The 12,005-nt window shown below is 49.1% G+C and overlaps 1 protein-coding gene across 1 annotated transcript; it reads right to left on the reverse strand.

Annotated features, from left to right (window-relative positions):
- Positions 1-550: 550 nt before the first annotated feature.
- On the reverse strand, positions 551-11,872 carry kank2 (KN motif and ankyrin repeat domains 2). The gene is made up of 13 exons (XM_037256730.1): positions 11,774-11,872; positions 7,492-7,566; positions 5,342-5,409; positions 3,796-5,142; positions 3,525-3,716; positions 3,346-3,454; positions 2,766-3,248; positions 2,611-2,698; positions 2,292-2,511; positions 2,076-2,218; positions 1,770-1,970; positions 1,570-1,668; positions 551-1,459 (listed from the first exon to the last, which is right to left on the reverse strand). Exons 3-13 carry the CDS (start codon positions 5,376-5,378, stop codon positions 1,403-1,405), a joined length of 2,976 nt encoding a protein of 991 aa, XP_037112625.1. The 5' UTR covers positions 5,379-5,409; positions 7,492-7,566; positions 11,774-11,872; the 3' UTR covers positions 551-1,402.
- Between the last annotated feature and the right edge of the window lie 133 nt (positions 11,873-12,005).

Genomic DNA, 12,005 nt, shown 5'->3' on the forward strand with positions numbered 1-12,005 from the left:
TGCTTGCACTCCTTCTTCTTGGAGCCCCCACAAGCTGAGCAGCAGCAGAGGCAGCACAAGGTTCTTCCAGCTCATTTTTGGACATTCAAGGAGACGAAGAAAAAAGTAGCAGAAGGTTTTCACTAGACATGCACCCAGGTTTCATGCGTTTCCAGAATCCTTCTGCTGTACACAGTCCTTCTGGACCTTTTATAGGTGCAGACTCCGCCCACAATTAGGTGACATCATCTGCACGCACTGATGATTATTTTCAGCTGGAACTTTCATCACAAACCACATTAAAAAGATTTACTTGGAAATGATGTATTATCTTATCAAAATTCTATATTTATCAATCCAAATGTATATAAGAAATCAAACTCCATCGTTTTTGACTCTACGTAATCGACATTCATTTTCCTCCATCGCTAACCAAGATAGCTGCTTAGAATTAAATACACAAATTTAAAATGACTTGCATCAAATGTAATATAAAATAATAAAATTGTTGTTGCCAGAAACTCAGTAGGGAGCCAAGTATGACATCAGGAAGCAAGAAACACACTCATTGTCTTATTTATACATAGTCAGCTTTATGTGTCGAATGTTCAAAAGTTACACAACAACCAAAACCCAATGACAATGGTTTTTTATTTTTTTCCCGCATTTGTGAAAACCTCAAAACTCCATCCAGAAATACTAGAAAAGCCATTAATATGATCAGACAGTAGTAATTAAAACAAACTTATTCTGTAGTCCCTCTTTTATTTTCAGGATTACATAAAAAATTCCAAGCGTATTTCAGGTGGGCCAGTGCCCTCACGACCCCCCCACTAGCGCCGCCAGTGACCCAAAGTGTATAAAAAGATCGATGCTTAAATTAAACACCTTTATAAAAACGTGACTTGCTCCAAAGTGAATATGGCCGTTTAGTGGGCATAAAAAAAGTCTGTGAAATGTTGACATCACTTTGATTTCCGGTGTGATAGCTACCAGTCGAAAAGGGACATATATTATTTCCGTATAACTTACACACTTCCTTCTTACTCATCAGTCACTTTCTGTTTCTGTTCCTTCACGAACACTGTAGTACCTTATCAAATGTATTCATTTGTTGGCTGGTGCGAATAAAATAAAAATAGTCATCCGCCGAGGTCCTGAGGTAAATCAGATTTAAGAAAAAACTATCAAAAATAGAATACATAACATTTGGTGTATAAATACTGATAAAACTGTCGCGGTGGTGAGAAAGCGGACGCAACCGATCAAGGGCACTTGTTGCTTTTGTTATTCCATATGGCTGACATCATGTTCTTCCAAACACGCGTGTTATTTCGTGGAGTTCAGTCGCTCATAAGACACAACAAACAAAAAAATACGGACGGGCGACTGAAAATGTGCTTCACTAACAACGGGAGACTTTTCATTTTGTTTCACTGGCAGGAGGAGAAGAGCCCAGCAGAGGAGATTTTGGAGAAACCTAAAAGATGAAAGAAAATTGAATTTGGATGAAAAAGCACGAGTAGTTTGGCAACCTCCAACATTCTCCATATTTCCATAGGTGTGAAGACGATGAAAAAGTTTACTTACAGGGGAAGGAGGCTTGGCAAAGTTGAGGTGAGCGTAGAGAAGCACGGCGATGTCGTTCTGGCTGGCCTCCAGCGCGATGGAGAGCGCAGTGCTGCCATCCTGAAACACAGCAGCAGACGAACGTGAATATTTTTCATTGTGTATTTTGACAGAAGAATTTCTTATGCGGAAAAAAATGCAATTTGAGCTAACACGCTCACATTATCAGTAAGGGTGGCGTTGCAGCCGGGCACAGATAGTAGCTGTCGCACAATGTCCACGTGACCGTGCTCGCAGGCGCACATGAGCGCCGTGGAGCCATCTTCGTCGCGGATGTTGACCTGGGCCCCGCAGGACAGGAGGGCTCGCACCATGTCCCCCCGGCCGTGGCTGACCGCCAGCATCAGCGCTGTCTGACCGGCCTGGCAAGACAAAAAGTGTCATTTGGTTTGCGGCGACAAGAAAAATTGCTAATGCTATGATGGCCTGATCTTGCAGTAACAGCAAATGAGCAGTAGAGGGCGCACCTGGCTGGCCTTGGCATTGACGTCCCCAGTTCGCAGCAACTGCAGGACGGCTTGAAGGTCGCTGTCTGAGTGGAAGGCAGCCAGAGCGGTGAGCATGATAGCCGTGTAGCCCGCCTTGTTCTGTTTGTCAGCATTACACAGACCTGTCGTGAAAAAAAAAAAAAAAAAAGTTTAATATTTGAATACTCTAACAGACATCAAATAGACTTGACTCACCGGTGTCAAGCAGCAGTTTGACCACGGGGAAGTTGGAATGCGAGACGGTGTAGTGCAGCGCCGTGTTTCCGTTGCCGTCCGCCATGTTGATGATAAACTGCAGCAGCTGAGGCGAGATGGCTGCAAAAGCATCCATGTAGGCCCGGACCATCGCCACGTCCGCCGCTTTGTGGCAGGACACGCGCAGCCACTCTTGTAGCACGCTGGTGTACGCCTCCCTCTGAGCAAACACGCAATGAGGACACACACGTCATGCAAAAGTGACTTGCACAAAAGTTTTGAAGTCCTTTCTGGCAGTGAGGACGGCGAGTTGGCATACCGCTCCTTGCTGGCTGAAGGCGTTGGGCTCTCCGAGGGCCTTCTGAAGGTCATGAAGAGCCGACACGAGGCTGTCGCTTAGTTCCAACCTGGAACGATGACATTGAATTTGTCATTGTGCCGTTTTGCCCATCTACAAATCACTTGTGCGCTTACCTGATTTGTTTTGTGGGGACGCTCACAGACTCGGATTCTGAGGGATCCGCGGAGTCCGCCTGCTGCCCGGCAACTTCTGAACTCTGAGTGGCACACGGAGGGGTTGCTGAGGAGGTCACGGCCGACTTGGATTCAGTGCTGGTGGCTAATGTCGGGCCGACACTCTCCTGGCAGGCAGAAGCGTTTGCTGGACATGTGGCAGCCGGGCTGGCGCCGGGCGCTGAAGTCTGGGGGGAACATTCTGGTGCCGCAGACTCGGTCGCTGGTGACTGTTGAGATGTGTCCGCGGCTGCAGGCGGAGAGTCGGAGCGCTCGGTTGCCGAGTGGACTGTTGTCTGCGGGGGTACGTCGCCCTCTAGAGGCCGGGAGGATTGCTGGTGCTCTGCCGTGGACTCTGGCAGTTTTTCCCTGGCTTCGTGATACTCGCTGGAGTCGCTCTCCTCGTCAGAGCTGCTGCTGTCGTCGGACGACGTCGACTCGTAACTGAGGCCAAACAACGTGAATATTTGTATGTCAATAGCCATAAATCTCAAATGTCAGAAGTGGCGTAAAATGAGGACGCCACTTAAATGAGACATACCCCCCATTAACGCCAATGAAGTGCAAGTTTTTCTTGGTGGATGGAGAGCCGGGTTCCCCCTCCGCTTTGCGCTTCATGATGGACCTCAGGGAGGATTGGGGAGACGAGGCTGTGCAAAAGGTTCCAATCAGTCGCTTCAAAAACAACAGAATGGAGCAGCGTCTCCAACAACAGCTTACCTGTGGCGTCTTGAAGCGTCTCGGCACCTCCTTGCAGGCGCGTTTCGTCTTCCTTGAAGTACACGGCGGTAATCTGATCGCCGGCCGTGCCGACGGCGATGTTGGGTATGGGCACGGACGTTGACAACTCGCTCTTGAGGATGTCGCGCACCTGCTTGGAGCTGACTGCAATCGGTAACCCCGTCGCAGCTTCTGGAGAAGAAAACGATACGTTGTAGGGACAACTTCTTGGCCTTTACCTAAAATGAAATTAAAATGATTCTTCCAGTACCTGCTGAGCCACCAGGGGGCGAGCTGCAGCCGACCGCTCGGAGCAGAGAGCCCACCTCCACCACGGTGGGCCGCTCCAGCGTGTAGACTTGGATGCCAACGGTTCTCTGCTGCCTGTGGGGGGACTGCTGCGTGAAGCTGACCACAGTCTGCAGGTTGCCGTCCTGCAGCTCCTGCCAGCCCATGGTGGTGGCCATCACCGGGTGCTCGGCCCGAGGGCCATCGTCCTTCGGGGTGGACGTGGCCTGCAGCTGCGCGGCGTGCAGCTCCTCCATCATTCTTTTCAGCTGAGCCTCCAGATGAACCACTTGGTTCTTCAGAGCCTCAGCCTCAGGTAGGAGACCCAGGTCCACCTCCCGAACGCCTACCCCGACCTGTCGACTGCTCCTCTCGCCTTCCGGTCCCACTCCGATTGTGCGCAGCTCCCGTTTAGCATCCGGCCTGGCTCCGGCCACGATAACAGTGTCCTCGATTTCGCATCCCGAGTCTTGTTTGGAGCCTTCCGGCGCGGTGGGAGACGTCGCCCCCGGTGGCTTGTTGGCAACCTTCTCTCCTGCGCTCGCTTCTTCTTCGGGAATGTCGATGTATAGCTCGCCTCGGCTCCGACCTCGGTTGAAACCCATGGTGTGGCCCAGAAACTTCTGGCTCTTCAGTTGGACGCTGAGCTGTCGCTTCTCTTCCTGCAGGACGGAGATCTTCACCTGGAGCACGGGGATGGTCTTCACCTGTTCCTCTAGGTCTCGGATCTTCCTGAGGGCGGCCGCCATCTGCTCCCGGACGTGCTGAAGGTGGGCCGGGGTGGGCGTCACCGGCGTGGACAGCCCAGAGTTTATAGGAGTGAAGGTTCCTCCACCTCCTCCTGCTGCTGCACCATGGGCCCGGTTGAAGCTATGCGCGCTACTGATGGAGGTGTTGGAACCCACCACGCTGCTGTGCATGCTGCCCAAGTTGGAGAACCTCCTCGCTTCCTTCTCCTCCTCCAGCTTCCGACGTGCATCCAACAAGGTCTTCTCCACGCGGGCGGTGCTGAAGTTGGGCCTGTGTGTCGTGTGGTAGCCCGGAGCGCAGTAGGAGAAGGAGGAGTGGCGACTGTCGGCGCTGGTGTTGGAGCACAGAGACTCCGTGGAGGTCCACCAGGAGCCGCTGTAGCCGTAGCCGCCGCGGGGTAGCGAGCCGTAGCGCGGCCGCCGTTGAATGGGCACCCTCTTGATAGTGTTTCCCTTCTCGATGTCGTTGACATATTTGAGGAAGTCCAAATCCAGGCGGTAGCCATAGGGGGTCTCCACTGAGTAGGGCGCCTCCTGCTCCTTGCCGTGGAGGGAGGGGGGAGCCGGCGAGCTGAGCTTCCCTGCAGCGGAAGGAAATCAACTTTAAACAAAAGGAAATCTGCGTCTAATCTTGGGCTCAGACTTCAGAAAATGGGATCAAGTCTTATTTGTGCGTCCGGATGTGATTTAGCGGCCTCCCTTGCAAAGACGTCACTCCAATGATCATTTCTTTTCCCATTGCGTCACCGTAAAATGGGATTAAGGTAAACTCAGACGTACCTGGGAAGCCGGACTCCATATGCAGCACTTGAGCCATTTTAGGCAGGCGGCTGCTGGAAACTTGTCACCTGGAAGAGGAACAGAAACATTTGAATTGACTTCAGCAGTTGCCACGGCGACACTGCATAACACGCAAGAGAAGTCCTCACTTTCACTTTTTCATCACATCATTGTTATTGTGTGACTCCAGATTGACCCCCCGCCATCCTGCTCCACCCCCCCCTGTCTGGCTAATTTTATCCGTCCATTTTTCGTGGGTCACAGTCGCCGGTGCGTGTTTGTTTCTCTTCTTAGTCTGCGTAGAAGAAGAGTTACGGGGGGAAAAGTTTCCTGGCAGCCAATTCCAGGACAGAGGTTTGAGACTCGCAGCCTTATTAGGAATCGTCTGCGCACGCGAACTTCTGCCTCGCAAAAATCGAGCTTAAGGTCTTCCATGCCCCCTCCTCCCTCTCGTTTCTTTCTCCACCATTTGCCCAAACGTCAGCTGATGATCAGGAGTTCTCAGCTGGTCCAACTGTGCTCTGTGCTAATTGCGTAGGAGCGTGATGTATTTTTCTCAAACACATGACCGTTTGTTCCTACCACAAGCTCAGCCCGCATCACAGTTTGGAAAAAAATTAACTTCCTCGGTCCTAGCGGATGTAATATTTAACTCGATTCAGACAGATGACTTTCAGTGTTTGATTAAATCATTATCATTATCACGGCTGTCACTTTTTAAATTCGGGATATTCTCTCATTTGTGGCTCGCTCGCTGCTGAAAAGTAGGACGCTTGGAAACGCTGACTAAATGAACTTGGTATGTTTGAAGTCCCCGAATCAGTTTAATGTCTCGCTGCCATTCCGCTTATCTGTGCCCTTCATCACCCGCTCATACCAACACCGCCACACACACACACATTCCTACATACAGTACAAGCGGGGCCATTTTGACATTGAGGCGTAGTCGCTTTAGCTGTTGAAAAGAGAGTCAGTTCCTGCAGTTTGATAGGTTTGATGAGTAAGCCAAAATATTGGAGCACGCTTCCAGAGAGGAATTTGTCTTTCCAGCAGCGATTTGGATGACTTTTCACAAGCAGGATTTATGGCGACCAGGAAAATGGGTGATGGGAAATACATGAAGACCAAATCAGTGACGTGGAATAATCAGAATCAATGATGAAGGCGCTGTGTTTCGTTTTGGGACTCTGTTTATATCTCCAGTGTGGAATTAAAGTGTCACATTGATGTTTGGTGTTCTACAGAGTAGTGTGTGTGTGCGTGCGAGGGGGCGGAGTTGACAGGGGACAGTTGATGAGATATAATTAGAGTGTGCAGCTACGCAACCAAACATCCTCAACTTGGCCGACTGGCAGCCGAGACACGATTCAACTCTGAGACACAAACTCTTTTTTTCCCACATCAGCGCCCGAAAAAGCAAAAAAAAAAAAAGGGGGGGGGGGGGGTTACGCCCACAGCAACAAGCCTCCCTCCGCATCTGTCTCGCTGGCAGTCATGCACTCTCCCCCGCGTGCACGCTTTGCACTGAGAGTTCCATTGAGATGATAAACTAACAGAGACGGCCTGTTCTCACTCATTTTCGAAGCCTTTAAACAAAAAAAAACAAAAAAAAGTCGTCATACTGCCATTTTCAACCTCATGCAGGACAAAAAAAATAAATGACTAGCTCCGCCCCCTTTTGTGGTGATCCCTTCCAGTGCATCTGCGTGTCAAGTTAATGGAGGTTAACTCCTCCACTGCCTTGCCTGTAAGATTAAAAACCCGTCGTGGGAAAGATTCGGGTCAGCCTGCGCTCAATTCACATCTGTGGAATGTCCCGTAAGATTTTCACATTGCATGTTTGACCTCCCCGGCACTCCCGCGCGCCGCTATCTGCAAGAGATGTGATTCACAGGACGTGTAGAGATTTTCTTTCAAAAGCTCGGGACCACCCCGAAGAGTTTCAAATCGATGTGGTTGTGACTCCTCCAAGTGTATCAAACTCACCGCTTGCACTCGAACTGAGTCACCTCACTGCTGTTGCCATTACAAAAGGATTAAATCTCACTGTTGCAAAGTCAGTTTTTTTTTTTTTTTTTTTTTCCCCCACTAAGTTTCCCAAGCCCGAGAATGGTTTTTGAATTAAGAAGAGCATATTTTCCGTTTCATACCAGCAACGACGGGGGCTCGCTCGTCGCCGGTTTTTCTTTAACTGCCGTCCTTCTTTTGCTTTCTTAGGCCGCCGCCTGCAAAAAAACAACAAGAAAATGTTTAATGCGATGAACGACAACTATTACTCATGAAAAAAAAAAAAGGGTAAAATTGTAGTCATCAGACATTGTTCGCTACGCCATTAAAGTTGTTGACTCAGAGATAAAAAAGAGCCCGATGTCTGGTTGGAAGAGGCCGGCCCACGCAACATTCTAAACACTACTTGCAACGCCAGCAAAAACATTCCAAGCTTTCTGAGAGACACCGCCGATGTGAACAATAAAGAGACGCCGACCTGCTTGCGGCGCGGCCGGTAGCTCCGAGGCGGCCGAGCATCTCCTCAGGGGTTGATTGTGAAATGTGTTCTTTGAACAGCTGCACGAGTCACCTTCAAATTCACGGTTAAGGTCAGGAGACGGAAACCACAATTCCACCAATCAGCTTGCGGTTTGGGACCATAAATCTGACCTTGTGTTTCCACCGCCAGGTGTGACAGCAAAATAATGTGACGTCATTACATGACAAGTACAAGATGGTGGATCAAACCAAAAGTACAGTTTGTCATTATCAAGGCTTTACATTCCTTTGCTGTGTAGGGAGTAGCGTGACCGCGTCTGCTGACTGTCAAACTTCAACGGCCATTTTTTATTTATTTTTTTATCAAGTTTGCCGTGACCTTTTCCAAAGATCAAAACAAGCCTTGTTGTTGCCGCTGCTGCTGAGCTCATTGTGTCACGTCAGAGGCGCTGCCGTGTCGTGAGGGCGGAGTGGCCCGGGTAGCAACAGCCCTTTTTCGCCGAACTGCAAACCACAAAGAGCCATTCATGCAAGGGCCTCCGTTCCACAGCTGGTTTTAATATCAAGCGAGGCGGGGCATCTGCGGAGGAAGACAGACAGCGTGTGCACGTCCCCACCTCAAAACAAACAAATAAATGCACAAGTGTTGTTTAAGACCCACACCCTGACACTCAAGTGGTTTGGATTTCCAGGAAACGCACCACTAAACGCTTTGAATCTTGATTAGGCCAAAAAACACGCTCAGACGGAAGATGATGAAGCGTTTTTAGGCTACAACCCGCCGTTTGTGCGTAAATACTTTGAACTCACGGATCCCGTCCAAAGCCTTTCCCGCTCCTACGTATCCACAAACACAGCTGAGGCCTTGAAGCCAGGTAAGAACTTCCAATTTGTCAGGAGAAACATTTGCAATGACATTTCCCGGGTAATTAACGCTAATGCGTGGAGGTCCGATGGAGGAAGGCTTTACAGGAAAGGGAGAAACCCCCAAGGGCCCGGTAACAACCGGGTCACTTCCTCCCAACTAAGGCAAACAACGTGAAAGTAAAGCGAAACGTTTTTTGAGTGGAAACTTTCGCCCACGAGTGGGAATCACTGCAAATCCAGGATATAGTCAAGTCCCACATGGGCGAGCACACACATGAAGGAGATCACGCACAAGCTCAGAACTAACAAAAAGTCAATATGTAATTTAAAAAGTCTTCGCCCCGGAAGATGACTATGATTTCTACATTCCACGTCTAAAAATACTCGGACAAAAGAGCGAGCTCATGAGGAGCAGAAGGCAGAGAGAGCACTTTATCTCTCCCGACTGAAGCTCATTTATGGTCAAGACTTTCTTTCCTCGGGGGCCACGAATCTTAATGGAGACGCACCAAGCGGTTACACAACAGCAGGGACGTGTCTATTCGCTGAGACGTCTGGGTCTGCCTCCGTGTGGAAAACAGATGGCTTCTTTCAGTCCACTATAGAATACGTCAGTAAAATGTATACAGTAGATTGTTAACATGAGGAGATCTTAGCGTGCTGGAATTTGCCGACCTCGTGACGCACGCGGCGACACGGACGGGCCAATGGGATGCCGCCACCGGGACTCTGCCCTTTTGGAAAAATCCCTGCTCCTCGCATTAAAATGCAGGACGGAGGCGTTAAGGATGGCGGCGTGCTGAGCGGTTTGGCGCTGGCCTGAGAGGGAGGGGCCGGGCGGCTCGCGTTACTCCTTGAGCGTAAACGCCCGGCGGCACGGCTAGTGGGTCATCACAACAGGAAACTGAGCAAGGGAGAGGCACCGGAAAGAAACAAGCTAAAAAAAAAAGGGGGGGGGGGGTTTAATTGAGGGTGGGGATTAAGAATGATGGCAGCGGCAGCAGTCGTCAAGGGAGGAAGAGGAAGACCAGACGGAAGGAAGATGCTTGTTCAAAGCGGAGATGAGGTTAAATGCTCTGGTCCGGTGGAGATGGGATGCCAGAGCACGGGAAGTCATTTTAGTCCGCAGATCTTATCGGTTCCTTCTCTCATTTAATAAGCCTGAAACAATACAATATTGAAACTGAAAAGTAGTGGACGACACAATCCCCCCCCGGTTGTTTGAGTTTCAGGTTTCCATTCTATTAGGGAAGCTCAAGTTGGATTACTGGACTTTCCTCTTCATCCCAATGAGACCGTATGCCCATATGAAAACAGTACCCGCCTATGTTTTTGCACTGGGACAGCATATTTGTTTAGACTCCTGCCATAAGAACACATGCTTTTTTCTTTAATTAAATGCCCGAGTACGCAATATTCAAGATTCAAACCCTGCAAGTTAGAAATAATAGGCCGCCCGTTGCCTTTATCCTGATGAACTCTTTCATTCATCAGCTAAGGTCCATTAAAAAGTCGTTTTCCTTCGCCACGCACTCTCTAAAGACACTTTGAATGTTAAACAAGAGAAAAAAAAGCTTCCTTTCATCAAGGAACTTTCCACATTTGAGTGATACATCGCATTGTTGCACAAGAACAGATGCTTCATTATCAAGCCGTGCACTCGGTCGGCAACGTCACGCAGGTTCCGGACTGTAATTTCATTAGTCCTGCCGGCGTGTGGCCCGGTGTGCAAATGGGGTTTATGACCCCCGCATTCCATCGCAGCCCCCAGCGAGGGCGTCCGAAAGTTGCAACGGGATGCATTGCATTCCAGAGACGTAATTCCACGGGGTCCCCAGGAGTTAAAAACAATGCCGAATCCCGTTACATTTGGTAGCGAACAGCTCAGGGTCGTGTTACGGCTGTAACAAAATGGTTCCAGTGGGTGGTTTTGAAGCATTCGGTTGGGTGGGCTCACTTCAACGAGTGTGACACAAACAGAGGAGCCGCACAGCACTCAGCGGGTCGACCGCTGGTATTGAACGCGGCCCGCTGCACACCAGCGCCAACAGTGCCACATTGTACAGAGGATTGGTACATGTGGTGTACCAGCCAAGCCCGTGACTACACCCCCGCATCCTGCCGTGGTCCGCATATTTCTCATCAGAGCAACATGTGACATCAGTTCACTTGAGAACCCAGACAACTGGGCTTATTATCAAATAGCTTGCCAGAAAAGTGTGTCATAGACAATCCCATGTGGACTTTTTGGGTCAGTCACCCTTCATCCATCTATTGAGGAGCCCTGCCAAAGCTTCAGGCGCCCGCTGGACAGCTCCAACTAGGCAAGCTCATTTTGAGGGGGGGAGTGAAGAAAAAAAAAAGTGGACCAACATCTGGAAGCAATGAGGAGCAGAAAGCGCGGACCCACCCTCTCCCCTGAGCAGCTGCATGAATATTCGCGTTTTTTTTGTTTTTTTTTAGTAATGACACTGTAAAAAATGATTTGCCTTAGGCATGGATGGTGGGCGGGTGGGGCGTCACATGTTATGCTGTAATGCTGACACTTCTTTGGTCAAACAAGTTGTAACAATTAGCACGCACTACACAAATAGCCTTTAGAACCTTTAGAACAATACACGAGATGATTGATGGACTGGATACAGAAATTTGATGCACACAAAATGGATGAAGACAATTGACCGGGATGAAAACGTAAACATAAATGTTCTACGGACGACTATTTCGAATTTTGATTCAAATTATTATAATAAAAGCGAATATTGCAAATCCCGCTAGCTTGAAGAGCACGAGACCCATACATCACATGGCAAAAGGACGTGAAAGAAAACTAATTTTAACAGCCAAATTTACTATGTTTAAAAGCAAATGAGCATTTTAGAAGCTTTATAACGACCTTACTTTTCGGAAAAAATAATAATAAAATAGGACCGACTGTTTCGGGGTGAAAAAGTCAAAGCTAGCGGCTCAAGCGATGCACGTGCCAATCGCACTCAATGAAAGAGCTTTCCTTTTTTTTTTTTTTACTCCTTTTGTTTTTAAATAGCAAATTAAACAGAAGTAAGAGGCTGCTCTTACCTGCCCCCCGTCTTTGTAAATCCTTCCAGCCGCCTCGGCCTGGGAGCGCTCACTGACAGACAGACAAAAACACCGCAGCCAGGATGCTCGGCGCGCCTCCTCCTGCGCTTCTTAAAGGGCCAGCAGCACCCATTCCACGGTCCTGCAAGTACAAACATTTTTTTTTCTTCAAATAAATATAACTACTACGGCTTAAATTTATTTACCACTCAAAATAAACATCCTTTTGCAA

Source organism: Syngnathus acus, chromosome 8 (genome assembly GCF_901709675.1).
Source record: "Syngnathus acus chromosome 8, fSynAcu1.2, whole genome shotgun sequence".
NCBI lineage: Eukaryota > Metazoa > Chordata > Actinopteri > Syngnathiformes > Syngnathidae > Syngnathus > Syngnathus acus.

Bases quoted from the DNA above. Each gene is read 5' to 3' on its own strand.
- kank2 (XM_037256730.1), bottom strand. From the start codon at position 5,378: ATGGCTCAAGTGCTGCATATGGAGTCCGGCTTCCCAG. The intron at 5,143-5,341 runs GTACGTCTGAGT...CTTCCGCTGCAG, and splicing joins TATGGAGTCCGGCTTCCCAG to GGAAGCTCAGCTCGCCGGCT. The intron at 1,669-1,769 runs GTGAGCGTGTTA...GCTGTGTTTCAG, and splicing joins ACGCCACCCTTACTGATAAT to GATGGCAGCACTGCGCTCTC.